The 22058-nt window shown below is 45.6% G+C and overlaps 1 protein-coding gene across 6 annotated transcripts in view; it reads right to left on the bottom strand.

The window, feature by feature from the left end:
* The window catches only part of VAV1 (vav guanine nucleotide exchange factor 1), a 74854-nt gene that overhangs the window by 49305 nt on the left and 3491 nt on the right, over nucleotides 1-22058 (bottom strand). For all 6 annotated transcript variants that reach the window (XM_079960015.1, XM_079960012.1, XM_079960011.1 and 3 more), the window contains exon 2: nucleotides 3209-3325. In XM_079960015.1, the coding sequence (XP_079816141.1) occupies nucleotides 3209-3325 (117 nt within the window). The remainder of the gene's footprint in view (nucleotides 1-3208; nucleotides 3326-22058) is intronic.

A 22058-nucleotide genomic window follows, 5' to 3' on the forward strand; every position in this document is an offset into this window, starting at 1 on the left:
TCCAGCTGTGACAAGGATTCTGGAAGAACTGCAAGAATAGGGCCAGACTTGCAGCATCAGCGATCCAAGGAGTTGGCTAAGACAGCGGGCATCAAAAGAGATGATGTAAGCAGGGCACCTGACTCTCAACTGCCTGCCATCAAACCCAGCACTCTGTACATTGCTGGCTTCTGTTACAAAAACTTTTTTCTCAAAAGCAATCAGGAAAAGGTTGAGCAGGAATCTGTTTTAGGTCAAATTAGGCATGATGGGACTGCCAAATTTGTCTACTAACAGAACTGCCCCAGTCACATTTAAAACAGAAGGTATGCAGGCTCCAAAAACCAGTGTGGTGTAGTGTTTAAAATGCAAATAATAATAATAATAATAATAATAATAATAATAATAATAATAATATGCCCCCCATCTGGCTGGAATCCCCAGCAACTCTGGGCGGCTCCCAACATATTATTATTATTATTATTATTATTATTATTATTATTATTAATGTGATAAAGCATCAAACATTAAAAACTTCCATAAACATTAGTTAAGACTAGAAACATCAGTTAAGACTGGGCATCCAGGTTCAAACTCATACTTGGCCATGAAGCTCCTTAGATGACTTTGGGCCTACCTCAAAGGGCTATTGATAAATATGTGGGTGGGGCGTTCTTTGTATGCCAGCCCAAGCTCATTGAAGGAGGAGACAACTTGGTTTTTCTCCACTCAGAAAAATTCAGCTGGCCAGCAATCTGCAGATGCCATGCCAGTAGAGATGTAAGACCCCTTCACACCCTATAGTAATTCCTTATGTGTTTGATAGTTGTTATTTTGTAATTTTACCAAAAAAGGTTTTTGTGGCCGAGGGATGCTGAACTTGCTTTTTTTTTTGTGGCCGAGGGATGCTGAACACCCTGCCTTGCTTCTGGCATTTTTCTCCATACCCATCTCCACTGCTGCGAGGAGAGAGGATTCAACTCCCCTTTTCAATGTGTCCCTTTTAATGTTAAAATTAGACCTTTGCCTGCTTCCTCCATTTTGTACGTGAGCAGACCAAGTTTGGATTGAGTTCCAGGTGGAAGACAGGGCTGGCTCAAGACGTTTTGCTGCCTGAGGTGAAGGACAAAATGGAGTTCTCCCCTAGGGCACCATCTTGTCCACAGAAGCCAGCTGGACTGGTAGTTGCCTCTTACTCCAGTACTGGTGAAAGTACAATGTCTCCCAGTGCACTTGAGGGTCTCAAGCTAGTGTAGCTGGTACAGGGCAGGCCAAGTGACACTCAAGCTCTGGCTGCTCCCCCTACCTCAGCATCTGCCACCTGAGGCAGCTGATTCTCTCTGTCTCATCGTAGGGCCGGCCCTGGTATAAGATAAGCTACATTAGGACATTAAATTGGATGACCATCATACTCCCCTACACTTCTCATTCTATGATCCTTCCACTCATTTCACTCAATCTTTCCACACTTTTCTCTGCAGCCAGGCAAACATTAGCTAAGAATGGAAACCTTGTGCTAGCATTTTAAAATAAACCTTTGGCTTAAAGGAAACCCTTTGCAGCGAGATTGCACGTGTTACAGGCTTCCTCCTCTAGAACATGCCCACTGCAACTCGCCTGCGTGGTTTGGCTGCTGCATTTCATATCCTGTTGTGGGCAAGCGTCTGCTTGCTTTCTAGCCTACTGAGCAGAGAGCGGGAGGTCAGGGAATGTTGTTTACATGCTGTCAGGCAGCTCCCAAAGCTTTGGTGTGAATACAGTATCTCCCTCCTTCAAAGGCAATGCTGCGCTCAGGGTGATTTTGCACTGAGGCTAACTCAAGACATTTTGCTGCCTCAGAGATTGTGAATGATCACGCAGCTGCTTGGAATGATAAAATGTGGGCAGCAGATCCAGTAAATGAGAATATCTGCCTGCCTGGAAGGTCTGACAGACACACCTGTACGGAAGACTCAAGCAGTGGTTTAAACCACAAGTTCCTTCTTCCTTATGTATGTTCCCTTTTGTAAAAAGATGCTTAGAACTCATTCCCACAACACTTGGGGGACGCCACCTCCCTTTTTCTCTTCTGGCTCCATCCTTGAGGCATCAGACATGGCCAGCACCTGCCCCCTGGCTGGCCAAGCTGCCATCTTCTGCTCCATAGAACATTCTTGTCTTGAGATCAAAGCTTCAAGTGACGTCAAAACTCTAGTTAATAATAATTTATAACAACAACAACAACTTATTATTTATACCCCGCCCATCTGGCTGGGTTTCCACAGCCACTCTGGGCAGCTTCCAACCGAATATTAAAAACCATACAGCATCAGACATGAAAAACTTCCCTAAACATGGCCGCCTTTAGTTGTCTTTTAAAAGTAACATAGTTATTTATTGCCTTGACATCTGCTGGGAGGGCATTCCACAGGGCAGGCGCCACCACCGAGAAGGCCCTCTGCCTGGTTCCCTGTAATCTCACTTCTCGCAGTGAATGAACCGCCAGAAGGCCCTCAGCGCTGGACCTCAGTGTCCGGGCTGGATGATAGGGGTGGAGACGCTCCTTCAGGTATACAGGACCGAGACCCAATGCAGATGTGACTGCAGGTGTTATTGCAAACAAGGAAGCGGTCATGACCTCTGAACTTGGGCTTATTCTTAAAGATAATTTGTTCCCTAATATAAATCACTTATTTGTTATCAAAACCACAAAGTATGGCAAACGACCATTATTGATAAATACGGATAAATAGCATGTTTCCATTATTTTGGCTGTTTCCTGACAGTTGCACTCACTGAGCACTGCAGCACCAGCTGCTAAGTCGGAAGTGGGGCTTGGCTTGGGAATGGGCGTGTCTGCATTTCCTCAGGACTCCTGAACATACAAGTGTTTTAAGAGGCATGGAATATTTTGGTGTTTTCTTGAAGAACCACAAAAAAGCACATGAGTTTTGGGTAGCTTGCATATCCATAACTTTTCTGTGCAAGCATGTGATCTGTTTAGAGCATGCACATTTTATGTGTCATGTTACAGCTGAGTATTATATTTACATGTATCAGTTTGCTAGCATGTATTGCACATGGAGACTATTGGCTATTGTGGCTAAGACACTTATTTTACAAAGCTATATTTTATGTATGAAACAGATTTGTATCACATTCACAGGCTACCTTGACTCCTTTGATGACAATAACAAAGTGCCTATGAAAACTGTATTTTTTGTGAAGAAGGCAGATGAAGCAATCAGACCTTTGCAAAATCCCTGACGTCAAACAAGTCGAAGACCTCAAACAACTCGCTCTTGCGCAGACCAAACTTCTCACAGCATGCAGCGAGGAAGGTTCGGATGTTCTTGAGGCACAGGAACTGGAAGGAGAGCACAGAGAAGGAACATAAGCTGAGAATGAGACTCAGCAACACGACCACCATGGCTCAACGTAGTGCAAAACATGCAGCGCATTCAGTTCTATCACTGCCTTCTAGTTCCCCCTGGATTCTGCTTAGAGTTATCCGTAACTCTAAGCAAAGCTGCCAAGGTGTGACCAACAGCAGATCTACCTGCTCTAAGGGATTCCCCCAGCCCTATTTTTATTCTTATTCTTACTATCATGTAAGCAGTACCAACAGGTTTCCTTCTAGAACTTTGCATGTACATTCATCTGCTACATATTTAAAAAACATCTATTTTATTTTGTTTTGTTTTAAACATCTTTATTGAAAGTTCAAAAAGTATATAATTATACCGGTATGTGCACCAAACATGGTGATATGTAAATAAAAGAGAGAAAAAGAGAAAGAGAAACAGAACCCGTGTAGAAAAGAAAATAAAGGGGGGAGGGGAAAAAACACAAAACTATATTTTACAAGGTTATTATTGTATTTCACCAGATCTTAACCTATTACTGTATTTGTAAGAATGGATTCCAAATTTCACTGAATTTGTCCATGGCAAGTCTGCGCTTATATGCAAGTTGTTCATATGTTGCAAGTTTGTGTAAGTCTTCAATCCATTCGTAGAAGGGAGCCGCGTATTTCAAATTATAACCCTGAGACACAAAATTTAAAGCCAGTGGCAATTAACACTTGTGAATTCCTAGGTGGAGCCATGGAGCAAAATTTAGCAGAAGAGATGGGTTGAGGAAGAATGACCTTGCAGCAGTACAACCAGACGCCCCAGCTGCAACAAAACATGTCTCTCCTATATCAGTCTCCAGACTCACAACAGGTGCTGTAACTCTCCAATGGTTTGACTTCGCTCCGAAAGGCACACTCCTCTGTTGTCTCCCAAGACAGACAGATGCCAACAAGCGCATACATGAACTCAGAAAGTTGAAAGGAGCAAGCCCCGTTTGAGTTGCACAATTGACTTCCCCATCCCATATGGATGGGGACATATGACCATGTTTCCCCAACACGTTTACTTCCTGCCCAAAAGTGCTGAGTGGCATGGCTGGCTGGGATGGTTATGTGTTCATCACATTTTTCAACCGCAGTGAGATGGCTCATCATCCCTTAAATATGGCTAGCTAGCAAAAGACCCATAAAGGTCAGAGTGGAAATTTCTAGCCCTTTCACCAGCCCCATTCAACACACCCCATGCAGGCACGTGCTGCCCCAACTATACCAGCACAGACACCTTGAGGTAACTCTGCCCCATGTACCTTCCGTGAAAGGGGAAGTGGCATCAGGGGTGGCAAGGAGCTGCAGAGTTCTTCCACACTTCCATCAGCGACACTATTGCATCTATGGTAGAGTAAACAAGGCCCTACCTCCTGTTTCCCCACACAGATTATGAGGTAAAGTACATGTCTCTCCATACCTCAAGCAATCCTTGCCCTCCTCTCCCATCTTGAACCCACATCCTGGGGGAATTTGTGGGTAGAGCAAAGTGGCTTTGGACTCCCCACTTTTTAAAAAAATGAAATAAAACACAAGCAAATTATTATGAGTGATGAGTCTTGCTGCATCATAATCTGAACTGGTACCAAGAACCAGATTACATTCCTTGTATGGGTTTAGTCCTTTCACAGCCTTTTCTTGGAGGGGGCATTTAATGTCTAGTATTTCAGAATTCTAATCTTATGGGAGTATAATAATAATAATAATAATAATAATAATAATAATAATAATAATAATTTATACCCCACCCTCCCCAGCCCAGGGCGGCTAACACCGAGTATAAAACAATTGATTAAAATACAACTTAAAAACAAGATTAAAGTACAACATTAAAATGCAGCCTCATTTCAGTAGAAACTCAAATCAAAAACTTTTTGGGGATGAAAACGTCAAATCTTCACCAAGGCCAACTATCCAGGGCCAGAAAAAAGCCACGGAAGTCCCCAAATAGGAGTTCCATCACAGAAGGAAAAAGGAAAGAGCGGGAGGGGACCAAGTTGAGATATAGAAGAGATAAGAAGAGAAACTATGTGTCTCCCTAAACTATGGTGAACCTAGTTATGAAGATCAATTTTTATCTTCAGGCTGCAGATAAATATCATTGTCACAGGCCATTTTCTCCTCAGAACAAGAGAACAGCACCAAGCCAAAATGGACAGCTCCCACTGCGCAAGCAGACGTGGCATGAAACAGGTGCCAACGAAACCACGTGCACCAGCTTCCATTACTTAGAATGCAGTGCAAGATGGAGGGGAGCTGAATTTTGGCATCGCACAGGGCACCGCTGAAAATTGAGACCCCAAGATCGGCCATTTAAGTTGTTGTATCCGCCATTTTTGTGTTGTAAGGACTGACATTTGTTCTGATTCAGCTCATGGAAAGTGTGGGGACACTGGCACACATGCCACACAGATGCAAATATTGACCACCCATCTAGATCTTTCACAAAGGTTGGTTTTTTGGTTTTTGGTTTTGCAGTAGAAGAATTTTAGAACTGTAGAGTTGGAGGGGATGCCAGGAGTCATCTATCTAGTTCAACCCCCTATAATGCAAGAATCACAACTCAGGCATCCCTGACAGATGGTCACCCAACCTGTTTAAAAACTTCCAATGAAGGGAAGACCGCCATCTCCCAAGGGAGTCCGTTCCACTGCCAAACAGCTCTCACTATCAGAAATTTCTTCCTGATATTTAGTCTTGAGTGCTCTTCCACACTTGTCCTGTGATTTCTAAGCACAGGTCCAAAAGGCATTTCTTTCCCCCCCGCCTCTTCCCTCAAGAAAACCTGCTGTTTACTGCTGAATCAGAACAAATGTCAATCCTTACAAAAGAAGAGCGGCTGATCTTAGGGTCACAAATTTCAGCAGTGCCTTGTGCGATACCAAAATTCAGCTACCTTCTGCCTTGCGCTGCATTCTAAATAATAGTTGTGGCATCCCTGGCAGCACCCCCGAGGCTCTGTGCCCAGCAGTAGCGTAGCCAATGGGGGACGGGGAGGGTGGGGTGCCCTGGGTGGTGCTTATTTTGGGGGCAGCACTCTGGAGCACAAAGTGACGCCCAAGTCCAGATGCCCCGGTATGCCGCTCCCCAAATCAGCACAGCCCAGGGCTCGGCTCCCAGCACACTGGGCTGCTGCATCCCCCTCCGCTGCCTTCCCCTCAGCGCCCTCCAGCAACCCTCAGGAGGGTGCCTGCGAATGACCGCTGGTGCCCAGTGTGACTGAACTGGTCATGCTCCCCTAAATCTGCCTCTGAATGCTTAAAGCCACCCTTTGGGGAGCAGCCCTGCTGATCAAGCTGCTGTTAAAGGCACTAGAGCAGGCCAAGATGGAGTCTTCTGGTTATCACTGAGCTATCATAGAATCAGAGATGACCACAAGGGTGATCTAGTCCAACTCCCTGCAACGCATGGAATCTTTTGCGCAATGTGGGGCTCAAACCCATGAACCTGAGATTAAGAGTCTTATGCTCTACCAAGTGAACTATCCAAGCATGGGGTTGGTTGGCAACTCTTGCTGGAACTTACGTTGAAGCAAAGAGGCCTGGGGATCTCGACCAATGGAAAACTATGAAACCACTAAACTGTTATCTAGGTACAAAGCAAAGGCCATTTGGAGGACAAAATATGAGGAGCAGAATATTCAGTGGAGAACAAGAAGTACTCATAAAATCAGGCAAGCCCTCATCAAAGACAACTGCAATATGCAAAACAAAATAAAAAAATTCCTTCCAGTAGCACCTTAAAGACCAACTAAGTTAGTTCTTGGTATGAGCTTTCGTGTGCATGCACACTTCTTCAGATACACTGAAACAGAAGTCACCAGACCCTTCTATATAGTGAGAAGGTGGGGAGGGGTATTACTCAGAAGGGTGGTGGGATTGGGATTGGGTAGCCTCTAGCTACCATCCCAAACATACCAAACAGTCCATTGTATATAGCCAGGCACTACGTTACAGCCGCATCTGTTCCAATTCTACAGACAGAGACTCTCACCTAAGAGATCTACAGCAAACCTTTTTAGAACTAAAATACCCAGCAGATGAAGTTAGACAACAGATCAACAGAGCCAGACTGATACCCAGAGAGAACTTGCTGCAAGACAGACCCAAAAAAGAAAATAACAGAACACCTCTAGTCATCACATACAGCTCCCAAGTTAAAACAGTACAACGCATCATCAGAGATCTACAACCTCTCCTGGACAATGACAGTTCTCTTTCTCAAGCTCTGGGAGGAAGACCTTTCATTGCCTACAGACAGCCACCCAATCTTAAACAACTCCTAACCCACAATAATACTACAACCAGACTTAACACGGACACCGGCACCAGAGCCTGCAATAAACCCAGATGCCAACTTTGCTGCCACATACACCCGGACAACACCATTACTGGCCCCTACAACATCACACATACCATCTCGGGACTATTTAATTGCTCATCGTCTAACATTGTGTATGCCATCAAATGCCAACAGTGTCCTTCAGCTCTCTATATTGGACAAACAGGCCAAACCTTATGCCAAAGAATAAACGGACATAAATCTGACATCAGGAATCACAAGACAGAGAAACCAGTAGGAGAACACTTCAATCTCCCAGGACATTCTATACAAGATCTCAAAGTAGCTGTTCTATTACAAAGGAATTTCAGAAATAGACTGGAAAGAGAAGCTGCTGAATTGCAACTTATCACCAAACTTAAAACCATGGAGAGACCTGGTCTGAACAAAGACATTGGATTCTTATCTCATTATACATGACAAAGCCATTTTTCACCTTCTCACCCCTTGCTTTTTCCTGTAAGACCTATTGCAGTCGTTAAGAGTCGTCAACAGGCTCATCACAGCTATCTGCCAATCACCCAATCCCACCACCCTTCTGAGTAATACCCCTCCCCACCTTCTCACTATATAGAAGGGTCTGGTGACTTCTGTTTCAGTGTATCTGAAGAAGTGTGCATGCACACGAAAGCTCATACCATGAACTAACTTAGTTGGTCTTTAAGGTGCTACTGGAAGGAATTTTTTTATTTTGTTTTGACTATGGCAGACCAACATGGCTACCTATCTGTAACTGGAACTGCAATATGGTCTTGTTTTGATCATCTGTGGCCACCCTGAGGTATTTGAACTGGAACAGGTGCAAAGGAGAAGAACTAAAATAACTACCCAAATAGAGAACTTACAAGAAGAAGTGGAACACACAGGGTCTGCTTAGAAGATGAGGCTGCAGTCCCTTACCAGGAAGTAAGGTGCATTGAACTTAGTGTGCATGTGCAAAGCACAATAGACCACAGAAGTGCACATTCTACAAATAAATTTGAGGCAGAGGATGGCTGAGGTTTATGTTGAAGACAGGGAGGGTTCAAGAGACTGTATTTCAAGGGCTGTGATGTTGTGCCCCAGGATCCTTTGCAAAGCTGCAGGAGGTGCTTGGACGCAGCTCTTGGCTCACACTCCAGCTGTGTGTTTTTCTGATTCAGTCTCTTTAACCACATCCCCTTGGCAACAGCTGTGAATACCTCTGCTTTCAGATTGATTAAAAAAAATTAGAACCAGAATCAAACTATCAGCTCAAGTCTAGAGGGTTTCTTCTAACAGTTTACAATAAAAACCGAGCAGTGATGAGAGCCTTGAAGCATACCATAGGTCGGACACTGCTGGTGTCCACATTTTCATGATCTGAGATCTAAACCTGGATCTGAAAAGTCTGACTCGCTCTTGGCTATCCCCTCAGATTCCTGCCAAATTTTGTATGCAGTCCAATTAAAAAAATTTTTTTTGTGTGTGCATGTGCTGGAAACTTCCAAGAGGATCCAACAAACTCAAGAGAGTTGTGTTTCTCTTTTTTGTCTCTTGGTAAAGATTGCTTATCAGCACTTCTAAAGGAGTCTCTGTGCCAAAAAAGGAAAGTGAAAGGGATCGGGAAAAGATGCCATTCTGAAATGTCTGTACTATCATGACACTAAAGGTGTGTTCCAGTACTTAAGGGACTTAAGGAGGGCACAGGCCTACACAGATTTGCACAGGCATTCAATACACCTGACAACAGTATCCTTCTGCAGTGGCTCTGAGAGTTGAGAGTGGGAGGCATTGTACTGCAGTGGCTCCACTCCTACTTATAGAGTCACTACCAGAGAGTAGCACTAGGGCAGCAGTTCCCAATTGGTGTTCCCAGTGGGTCTGTGGCACCATAGAGATATCAGCATTTTCAAAAGTAGGGGGTCTGTGGCTTGGCTTTTGAAAAACTGGAGACCCACAGTACTTAGCTAATTGGAAACCACTGCACTAGGGGATTTTTGGTTGACTCCATGGCAACTCTGTGTCTTGGGACCTTCGGCAAGCAAAGCACAAGCTCTATCGCCGCATCATGAACTGCTAGTTATGACGTTTCCGAGAAAGGCCTAATCTCCACTCATTTACACAACGATGGCAATCTTTTCTTCCCCAGTGCTCAAAATTATCTTCCCTCTCAAGGCTTCCTCTCCATCTACACTATCACAATCTGCCTGTTACTAAGACACGCATAGCTTTGGTTTTATTTTTTGTTTTTTTTAAATCTCTGATGGCTCCTTCTCTCCTAGAGCAGTTACACCAACTACCTTACAAACCCAGTCCTTGATTGGTTTCCCTCTAATTAACACCTGGCCCCATTCAACAACAGTAGCAACAACTGGGTGTGCATGTTTGTTTATAGATTTGTAACCTGCCAAAGCATCTGGAATGCTAAAGGCCTTCTAAGTTGTTCTAATATTCAGGCCCTCCCCTCAAGATACATGGCTCCCCTGACACCCTCTGAAAGTGGGGTGGGGGTGGGACTTCAATTCTCCAGATGTTTCTAGACATCCCATCACCCCTGACCCCACTGGCCATGCTGCCTACAGCTGATGGGACTTGGAGTTCAACAACATCTTCAGGGTCACAGGTTACCTGGTTCCAAAGGCTATTCCAAAAGAAGGATACAGTGATTCAGATATGTTTTAGAGACCACTATCCTCTTCCCCATACTACTTTTCATTAAAACTTTGCCACAGGTACGTCACCATCCTAAACAACAAACAAATAAAAGCCTTCTCTCCCACCCCATGCAATTCAGCACAATTCACACCCCACTCTTAACATTTCCAGGTTTTCTTTTCTTCCTTGCATCCTCAGAGAACAGGCCTCCGAGACATGGACTTTCCACGTACAGTGGTACCTCGGGTTACATACGCTTCAGGTTACAGACTCCGCTAACCCAGAAATAGTGCTTCAGGTTAAGAACTTTGCTTCAGGATGAGAACAGAAATTGTGCTCCGGCGACACGGCAGCAGCGGGAGACCCCATTGGCTAAAGTGGTGCTTCAGGTTAAGAACAGTTTCAGGTTAAGTACAGCCCTCCGGAACTAATTAAGTACTTAACCCGAGGTACCACTGTATAACATTTCCTTGGAAAAGATGCTCTATACAGATTTAGTTCTTACAAGAACTGAAAGGGGTTCTGCCATATTGTTCTGTCTAGTAATGACTCTGTGGTTCTCCCAAGGAAATATTGTCACCTGAAATGGGTGTGCCACAACTTGTCCACCCCACAGGATGGCCACTTGCGCTTCAGCCCAAAAGGGGACACAGATTAGCAGGTGGTAATTTATCAGGATAGATGCAAATACAGAAATAACCATAATAATTTAAATCACAATACATCTGTCCACAGTGGGGAAGCCTTATCTTTCAGTCACACTTGGACCAGGTAGCCGTTCTACTAACAGAGCACACCTTCAAACAAAGGACTGCCCTCTGCAAAACAGGCCACCCTGCCATTCCAGGAATCCTTGCAGTGCTACCATATAGACTGGTGACTGGGGGCGGCCGCCAAGATCACATAACACCGGTCTTGAAAGATCTACATTGGCTCCCAGTACATTTCCAAGCACAATTCAAAGGGTTGGTGTTGACCTTTAAAGTCCTAAACGGCTTTGGCCCAGTATACCTGAAGGAGAGTCTCCACCCCCATTGTTCTGCCTGGACGCTGAGGTCCAGCGCCGAGGGCCTTCTTGCGGTTCCCTCATTGCGAGAAGCAAAGCTACAGGGAACCAGGCAGAGGGCCTTCTTGGTAGTGGTGCCCACCCTGTGGAACACGCTCCCATCAGATGTCAAAGAGATAAACAACTACCTGACATTCAGAAGACATCTGGGAAGTTTTTAATGTGTGACATCTTAGTGTATTTTGGGTCTTTCTTGGAAGCCGCCCAGAGTGGCTGGGGAAACCCAGACAGATGGGCGGGGTACAAATAATTTATTATTATTATTATTATTATTATTATTATTATTATATGCATTCAGATCACAGATGGCCATGCACATCCCAACCATGTGTCCTTGGCCAACATTGCAAGGGATTAGGGGCACAAACCTGATCAGTACCCCCAAAATATAACCACTACTTAGAAAACACTGGGTTGCTTGTTCCTTCAGACTGGCCCTTCCATGATAGAAATGTATTTGGGGGGCTTTCTTGGAATTTTCTGATTTGTTATGCAGATGCTTATGGCATTCTGATTATTTCCTGGGGCAGGGACTGACCACTGAAGTCCCAAACTCAAAGGTGAGCATTTGCTGGCCTGACGTCCCTTTTGGTCCATTCCAGCCTAGGATCCTCAGGGTCAAATGCACAAGCCAAGCACTTCATGTGAACCAATGACCAAGGTAAGAGAACTGAGTTTCCAGTGGGTGACTCAGAGTCTGGGAAACGCTCAGACAGAGACTTGAGCAGCTGTAAGTATTTGCAAGCCTAACTTCTCTCTTCCACCTCCCAGCGGTGGCTCCAGACAGGGGAAAGATCCTCTGAGCAATTGTGCTTGAGTGGAAACCCATGTTATCATCTTTTGCAGAGGAACCCCCCCCCAAGCATATATAAATGCTGTGTATGCAGAGCTTGGATTTTATGCATGGGAATGCAGGGAAAGCCCTTCTCTTGCCCCTTCACCTGCCACAATTCCCTAGTCCTCTCCATAGCTGTCAACTCACAGATTTGAAAATAAGGGACCAGCAGCCTCGAAAATAAGGGACCAGCAGCCAAAATAAGGGATTTTCTGGACACAGGTATGTTCAACTTCTGAGTCCCTCTGAGCCAAGGCAGAGAGCCCAGCCAGCAGCCAAACGAAGCCTCAAGTGGTGGTTCCCACAGCGCAGCAACCCGGCAAAGGGGATGCAGCAAGGAAAACCACCAGCACCTCTCCGCTGGGAAGCGCTGAGCAAAGGCGAGTCCCCAGGCAGCGCGGCCGATTTGATCGGCACAAGGCATGCAAGCTCCACCCCCCCAGTTCTTAGACTCCTTATTGGGTGAGCAACGCAGCCAAGCAACACAGTTGGAGCCTCCCTCCTCCCTGGCTGGCAGGGAGGGAGGGAGAGGAGCTGCTTTCTTTGAAACCCAGGAAATTTAAGGGACATCTATCAATAAGGGACAGCAGCGGGACGCGGCGCTGGGATAAGGGACTGTCCCACCAAATAAGGGATGGTTGACAGCTATGGTCCTCTCCCAGCTCCCTGCACCCCGCAGCTGGGCAAAGAAATAAGTCACAGCCCCAAGAGCAAAGGGAGGAAAGGAAAGCAACAAGGTCCTTACTTCTCACCTGACTCCTGATCCCACTGATGCACCTCCCCTCCCCATATCCTCCAACCTTCTTCAGATGAAACTGGGGACATTTCTCGCTCTCCTTCAACTAACCCTCCTCAACCCTCCTTTTTTGCACCCCCGCAAAACATAGCCTATCAGAAGAAGGGCGAGTGCCACCCACATGACACCAATGGGGCACAGTACACATGCCCTCCACTGTCCTGAGAAAACCCATTAGTCCTGATTTTATTCTTTTGTAGATTTACATACATATAGTTAAAGCTATGGTTTTCCCAGTAGTGATGTATGGAAGTGAGAGCTGGACGATAAAGAAGGCAGATCCCCGAAGAATTGATGCTTTTGAATTCTGGTGCCGGAGGAGACTCTTGAGAGTCCCATGTACTGCAAGAAGATGAAACCTCTCCATTCTGATGGAAATCATCCCTGAGTGCTCACTGGAAGGACAGATCCTGAAGCTGAGACTCCAATACTTTGGCCACCTCATGGGAAGAGAAGACTCCCTGGAAAAAACCCTGATGTTGGGAAAGATGGAGGGCAGAAGGAGAAGGGGACAACAGAGGACGAGATGGTTGGACAGTGTTCTCAAAGCTACCAGCATGAGTTTGACCAAACTGCAGGAGGCAGTGGAAGACAGGAGTGCCTGGCGTGCTCTGGTCCATGGGGTCACGAAGAGTCGGACACGACTAAACAACAACAAAGATTTACAGAAAGGAAAACACACACCAATAAATAAATTTTAAGTAAAGAGAAAGATTAGATGCAGACGCACACAGTGGCGGAGCTTCATGCTCCAGCACCGGGAGGAGGAGAGCAGGCTGGGGCGTGGCAGATGCGTGTCCTGGGGGCGTGGCACGTGTCCTGGGGGCGTGCCCCAACGTGGAGGGGCAGCCACGATGGCACCCCACTGGGATCGTGGTGCCGGGGGTGGTGTGCTCCCCCTACCCCCCTCTTCCTCCGCCAATGGATGCACAAAGCATATTTTAAAATCAAAACTCCTTGCACTCCACTCTGTTGCCCTTTCTTCCCATCCAGAGCAGCCCTGTCCTCTACCTGCTTCTCAGAGACAGTGTATCACACAGGGCTGGTCCTTGGCTAGAGTTGTCATACGTCCGTATTTTCCTGGACACCTCCAGAATACTGCAGTCGGCAGCAGTGTCCAGGCGGTAATCGGGCAAATGTCCGGGAAAATCCAAACGTATGGCAGCCCATTTGGGCAAAACTCAAAAAGGTCAACAACTGCAGCCATGGAGAGGCAGCGAGACGCTCCCTCGCAGCTGCAGCCACCATTGTTGCTGGGGACAAGCGCTGGCTCATCCTCTTCTCTGAAGTTGGCAGCAGCGGCACTGGCAGGGGAAATACAGTCGTACCTCAGGTTAAGAACTTAATTCGTTCTGGAGGTCCTTTCTTGACCTGAAACTGTTCTTAACCTGAGGTACCACTTTAGCTAATGGGGCCTCCTGCTGCTGCCGCATGATTTCTGTTCTCATCCTGAAGCAAAGTTCTTAACCTGAGGTACTATTTCTGGGTTAGCAGAGTCTGTAACCTGAAGCGTCTGTAACCCGAGGCACCACTGTGGAGAGGTTCAGGGATCAAATCAGTAGCCGGGATCTGTTTCGTAATTCCAGGACTGTCCTGGAAAATTGGAACACTTGGAGGGTATGCCATCCCGGCCACAAAGTTAGCAGCAAAGCAGAGCAGGCCAGCAGCTCTCCAAGAAGAAGGAGGAGGAGAAGGAGGAGGAGAAGAAGAAGAAGAATTTGGATTTGATAACCCGCTTTATCACTACCCTAAGGAGTCTCAAAGCGGCTAACATTCTCCGTTTCCTTCCTCCCCTACAACAAACACTCTGTGAGGTGAGTGAGTGAGTGTGACTAGCCCAAGGTCACCCAGCAGCTGCATGTGGAGGAGCGGGGAAGCAAACCCGGTTCACCAGATTACAAGTCCACTGCTCTCAACCACTACACCACACAGAAGCAGGTTATCCCACCCCAGCATAACTATCTCCCCCGAGTCTGTGGGATCAGTGGTTAAAGACGTGCTGGCTGTGCTAAACCTTCACTCATTTCCACTGATACATCATGAATAGGAAGTATGTGCGAGTGGCCACATCAGCAAGAAGCAAATTCAAGTCAGTACAGTATACTGCAAGAGCACCCTAGGGCTGTAGCGCATCAGAGGTGTATTTTTAAAATGGAAAATTTTAGTATGAAAAGTAACTTTTTCTTGGGGGGGGGAGGCGGGGAGCAATGGATACCACACAGTTTGCAGCAAATGCCATGTCAGAAATTATTGAGGGTGCAAGCAGCCCTGAATGCAGGAGCATGTAAGTCCATCCCAGTACAGATCGCCTTGAATGCAGACTAAAAGTGTTGTCTGGACGAGCTCTTGAGAAGCGGGACTTCAAGTACAGGGAAACTAGCTCAGATAAAACAGCATTGGCAGGGGACCGTTCAGAATAAAAGAAGCAACGTTGCTTAAATCTTCCTCAACTAACCATTTGGTTTGTGTAACTGGGAAATAATTTGCATCCTATGCAGATTAGGCTGTTGGGATTTGGGGAAGTAGAATGTTGGGATTTGGAGAATTTGAATACCCTACTTTTGGAGCTCCTACTAGTTCGGTTATTTAAAAAACAACTTCCTGAATAGTTCGCCTGCAAACTTGGCTGCCTTGTGACTTGCCCTTGACTCCAAATCGCTTATGAATAAAAAATTACAAAGCCTTGTACAATTTTGCTTCCTGGTTCCTTCATTGTGAGCACTGTCCATTTATTCCTTGCTAGTCTTTTGGACTATTACTAATTCAGATCATGACCCGCCACCTTATCCCATGACAGCTGCAATTCCTTCCAAGTCTTAGAGAGAGTATTTGTCAGGACGTTATTTCTCAAACACTCTCCACAAATTCTAAAAAAAAGGTTGTGAAGCTGGGGCACTTCCTTTTGCAGAAGCTGTACTGAATCTCCCTCGGATGGACTTATAGGTACAAGCAACAGAATATTGCAATGTTTCCCTACTTATTATTGTGGAGCAGATCATTCTTGTTCAGGGATCCTAACAGCCTGGAAGAAGAGCTGTCAAGGCTTTGAGAGGAAATAGCTTCAGTATTAAAGGGATAAATGCCACACACATGCATTTGTAGAATCAATTAATAGACTCATGTAGAGCCTAAAGGTAAAGGTAAAGGTACCCCTGCCCGTACGGGCCAGTCTTGACAGACTCTGGGGTTGTGCGCCCATCTCACTTAAGAGGCCAGGGGCCAGCGCTGTCCGGAGACACTTCCGGGTCACATGGCCAGCGTGACATCGCTGCTCTGGCCAGAGCCAGAGCCAGAGCCGCACACGGAAATGCCATTTACCTTCCCGCTGGTAAGCGGTCCCTATTTATCTACTTGCACCCGGAGGTGCTTTCGAACTGCTAGGTTGGCAGGCGCTGGGACCGAGCAGCGGGAGCGCACCCCGCCGCAGGGATTCGAACCGCCGACCTTTCGATCGGCAAGCCCTAGGCGCTGAGGCTTTAACCCACAGCGCCACCTGCGTCCCCATGTAGAGCCTAACTACATGATATTTTAAATTTTATGCTTGCAGCAACCACAGGTTTTAATATTATTAAAAACCAAGCATGGGATCCAGATCTCAGGACCACAGTATACAATCAATCTGTATTATGTTCACAGATTGCTCACACCACACTGATCCTGATCTAGTTGAGAAGGGAAGCACATTTGATGGTTGTTTTTTAAAAAGAAAACAGATCCTGATACAGTGGTACCTCAGGTTAAGTACTTAATTTGTTCTGGAGGTCCGTACTTAACCTGAAACTGTTCTTAACCTGAAGCACCACCTGAAGCTGCTGCGCCGCCAGAGCACGATTTCTGTTCTCATCCTGAAGCAAAGTTCTTAACCTGAGGTACTATTTCTGGGTTAATGGAGTCTGTAACCTGAAGCGCATGTAACTTGAAGCGTATGTAACCCGAGGTACCACTGTATTATTGCAACAAATGCACTTATAGTAAAGTGTAGGTTCACAGTCTGTCTGACTTCTGGTTTCTTTTGGCCCTTTTCTGGCTGGCTGCCTCTCTCTCCCTCCCTCTTGGTTCAACTGTCATCAGCATTTTGTAAGCTCACAGCTTCTTGCTGGACAGTTTTTCATTGTTTTAACGTCTATTCTAAGTCACCTTTGTGCTCTCTGGGGTATTTTTTAAAAAAACATTTTCCTGTACTTCTGCAAGCCCTGGGTTTCCCCAAGTCTGCTGATACTTCCCTCTTGTTTCTCAGTGGCCTCAGCTTAGCAACAATCCTTGCACCACTCGGCGCATGAATTTGCTATTAGAAGGAGTGATGATCATAATTCCAGGCTTCGTAACATTTCCCACAAATTTAGACTTGGTGGCTCTTCAGCCAAAAAGGTTCCTGGAGCAGCTACAGATAGAAATGGGAGCCGAAATCACCAATGTTCCCTTATTTGTCCCATGTCCAGAATGGAAATCGTTCCAGGGCGTACGATCGGTATTCCCTGTTGTTGCGATTTTCAGCCTGCAAACAATGTGTAACAATATGAAATTGATGACAACCCTCCCCCAATTTGCACTGGGTTTCCTTTGCACTGAAATGAATGGTGTGGAATAACATAATGATAATTTAAGGACATAATTTATTGCGTAAAAATTCACCACTGCAGACCATTGAGACAAATATTGTAGTTTTTCTCGAAAGCTGAACTGCAGCAGAATAGAAACAGAGATGCTTGCAAAAAATACAAGGGATGCTTTCTTACATCCCTCTGGATAGGCCTGTAATTATTATATCTTGCCGCTCATAAGACTGGGCTGCCTGGGAAGGAACTTCTGCTTCCACCAACAGCATGACTAGATGCCTAGGGTGGCTACTGCAGAACTGCAAGCTTTTTTCAGATCAGTCCAGAGATGAGTTTTGTGGGTACAACAAACTCTGGCAAATATCTGTATTCTGATCTAAAAGCATTGGAAGGGGAACAACAAGCAAGGAAAATACTGCAAGGAAATGTTCTGCTTTCATTGCCATGCTTCCTAGTGCACATCAAGCATTTATTTTTATGTTGGGCTAAGCTTGGATTCAAATGCCCTCACAGTAACAGAAAGCAGTCAGGTAATGTTTACTTTCATCATAAGTACTTCAGGGTACATCAAACCATGGTTTGTCCTTCTATAATTTGTTTAAAGCATTTTCACTCTTCAGTCAAAAAGGTTCCCAGAGTAGCTACAGATCAATAACAAGGCAATAACAATGCCCTTTGGTGCTCAATTTAAAAGACATGACAGAAAAGGTAGAAGAGGGGAAGGGAAAAGGAAAAAAGCAAATTCAGGCAGCAGTTCTTACAGTTTTTATAAAGTCCAATTAAGACAGCAGAAATCCAGGTTGCCAGAATGATTACTGTTAGGTGACAGATGATGCAAAATAAGAGCCAAAGGCAGTTGGCATTTCAGCATAGCCCATGGAATATCCCTGCGTCCTTTCTCTCCCTCTGCCGCAGCCTAGAGGAATAACCAGTGCTAGATGATGCAAAGTCAATGGCAACTGGACTCAAGCTGTTTTTGAGCTGTTTTGGTGCAAGTCCCTACCTCATTGGCAAGCCATTCAAGCAGGGAACTGGCACCCCCAACAAGTATTAACCTCATTCTAGTCCTAAGAATCAGATCCATTCTGCAACAGGTTATAAGTGGGTAGCATGGACAAGAATGTTGAAGAGCTGCTACAGCAACCCTGGGTGCCAACTTATGATGTGAAAAAACCTGGTATCTGGGGGAAAGCCTGATAGAATCTGTTGGAAGCACTGCCTAATTTTTAATATAGTGGGCTGAGCATGTGCCAGGATCCTAGAGCGGGAAACAAGATGTGAAGGCAGCACACACATTCCACTCTTTTGCAGGTGACTCTTCTGATGTGCCACGTTGCTTGGGCGGCATCCATCTTGCCTCAACAGAAGCTGTGGCTAAAAAGAAAATGCACAGCCATGCATGCTGCAGCTTTGCATGGCAGTGTGTTAAATGGGGTGGTGGGCTGAGCCCAGAAGCCTGGCTCCCTTAGTACAGTGGTACCTCGGGTTAAGTGCTTAATTCATTCCGGAGGTCCGTTCTTAACCTGAAACTGTTATTTACCTGAAGCACCATTTTAGTGAATGGGGCCTCCTGCTGCCGCCGCGCAGCCGGAGCACGATTTCTGTTCTCATCCTGAAGCAAAGGTCTTAACCCAAGGTACTATTTCTGGGTTAGAGGAGTCTGTAACCTGAAGCGTCTGTAACCTGAAATGTATGTAACCTGAGGTACCACTGTACCTTGGTTGTGCATTACAGTGTTACCTCGGGTTAAGTACTTAATTTGTTCCGGAGGTGCATTCTTAACCTGAAACTGTTCTTAACCTGAAGCACCACTTTAGCTAATGGGGCCTCCTGCTGCCGCCATGCCGCCAAAGCCCGATTTCTGTTCTTATCCTGAAGCAAAGTTCTTAACCTGAAGCACTATTTCTGGGTTAGCGGAGTGTGTAACCTGAAGCATATGTAACCTGAAGTGTATGTAACCTGAGGTACCACTGTACAGAAAGCAAGCAGTTGTCCAAGTGATAACAATGCTGATGATGGAGCCAGCACAAAAAATACCTTACAGCTGGCTCAGACACCAAACAAACAAAACAGCCAGGACTTATGAGGAACGGCTAAGGGAGCTGGGCATGTTTAGCCTGGAGAAGAGGAGGTTAAGGGGTGATATGATAGCCATGTTCAAATATATAAAAGGATGTCACATAGAGGAGGGAGAAAGGTTGTTTTCTGCTGCTCCAGAGAAGCAGACACGGAGCAGTGGTTCCAAACTACAAGAAAGAAGATTCCGCCTAAACATTAGGAAGAACTTCCTGACAGTAAGAGCTGTTCGACAGTGGAATTTGCTGCCAAGGAGTGTGGTGGAGTCTCCTTCTTTGGAGGTCTTTAAGCAGAGGCTTGACAACCATATGTCAGGAGTGCTCTGATGGTGTTTCCTGCTTGGCAGGGGGTTGGACTCGATGGCCCTTGTGGTCTCTTCCAACTCTCTGATTCTGTGATTCTGTGATTCCTGCCAAACACTTCAGTTGCGTGGGCAACACTAATCTGCCATGTTGTCTCATTGCCAGGCTTCCTTGCTTCCTCCTAAGATGGGTTGAGTCAATAATACTGGAGCCAATCCAGAGAGTGGGGAGCTGCATGTGTCCTAATAAAACCCTAACATTCAGGGCTTTTTTCAGCTGGAACTCACAGGAACTCAGTTCCGGCACCTCTCAGGTGGGCGCCATTGCCATTACAGTGGTACCTCGGGTTACATACGCTTCAGGTTACATACGCTTCAGGTTACAGACTCCGCTAACCCAGAAATGGTACCTTGGATTAAGAACTTTACTTCAGGATGAGAACAGAAATCGGGCTCCGGCGGCGCGGTGGCAGCAGGAGGTCCCGTTAGCTAAAGTGGTGCTTCAAGTTAAGAACAGTTTCAGGTTAAGAATGGACCTCTGCAACAAATTAAGTACTTAACCTCTGAAGTACCACTGTATAAGAGAACAAGGCAGCTGAGTTCTGGCACCCCTTTTACTAGAAATATATTAGCAATGCTAATATTCCTTTCCCCAAGGCCAGCCCAAGACATTTTGCTGCCTGTAGAAGGACAAGGTGGCGCACTCTCGCTCCTTGCACAGAAGCTGTCTGGGCTGGCAACTGAATATTATCTCCATGCTGGCAATGAAATAGCGTCCACCACTCCAGAGGACAGCAGAGTAGCTCAAGGTGTGTAGGGTAGGCCATGTGGCACACACAGGGTATACTTCCCCACTCTGCTAACGGTAGGGCCGGCCCAGCCCTAATAAACAAGCTAGACTTTCCTAGGGTGGACATCTGCCTTACTCCACAGTGGACATAAGGAGGGAGAGCAGGTGCCTTGAAATAGCCCACCAGCAAAAATTTATGTTGTATGTAGGAAAGATAAGATGAAATGGTAAAACCAGTAGAGTTGGAAACAAACCTCATAACGGGAAAGTTTAAGAAAAGTGATGGATAATGAAAATAATAAGAAGCAAAATGTATAAGGAAACTAATATAACTAACAGTAGTGGTAAATGAATACAGACAGACAACAATAACTGTATAAACATGAGGACTTATTTGTTTATGGATACACTATGGACAAATATGGAAAATGAATGAAAATATATAAAACGGAAGAATAAAATTATATGTGATATAAAAACCAGAAGAAGGAAGGAGGGAAGTCAGCTCTGAAGAGCAAGTATAAATGTAATACAATATGTGTATGTGGAGTATCTAATTGAAAAGCTAATAAAGATTATTAAAAAAAAGAAATAGCCCATCAGCTGTTAGCACCTGGGCTAACCAGGTCACCTGGTCACAGTCTTCTCTACTTTAGTTAGATGCATTGTATTTAAATTTACAGTAATTAGTTCTACTTCTGCCTATGCACATCCAAGTTAACATATGCAAAGAATTATGTAAATCTGCCCTCTTTTTGACCAGTGCTTCTTCCCCTGGGTTTTTTGTGTGTGTGTGATGTGCAAGTGGCCGCACTTGACTCGCCAGATCTCACTGAACAGCCGGGTTCATATACTTGTTGGGGAGAGAGCAGAATATGGGCAGTTCCACAATGTACATTTAAAACTCATCCAAATGCACATTTAAAGTACATGGGCTCCCCCCACCCCCAAGAATCCTGAGAAATGTTGATTGTGAGGGGTGCTGGGATTTGTACCTCTGTGAGAGGGAAACTGCAGTTCCCACAGTTCTCTGCAGGAAGTCATGCGCTGTAAATGTATGGTGTGCAGCTTGAATTCAAACAGTTTGAGAAACAACGTCAGACAAATACAACTCGCTAAATGCCAGGCAAGTCAGGCCATGTACAATGAGAGCCAAGAGGAAACGGCTGTAGGAAAATTTTCTTCCCTGTAGGCTACACTGCCGGGATAGGAGATATGAGACTGTGCTCCTATACACAAAAGAGAAATTTGCCTAAGCAAAACCAAGCTTTCTTCCTTGACACAAAATGTCTCCCCCACCCCACCCACTACAATTGCCACTTG

The sequence above is a fragment of the Podarcis cretensis genome (assembly GCF_951804945.1).
Source record: "Podarcis cretensis genome assembly, chromosome: 17".
Taxonomy (NCBI): domain Eukaryota; kingdom Metazoa; phylum Chordata; class Lepidosauria; order Squamata; family Lacertidae; genus Podarcis; species Podarcis cretensis.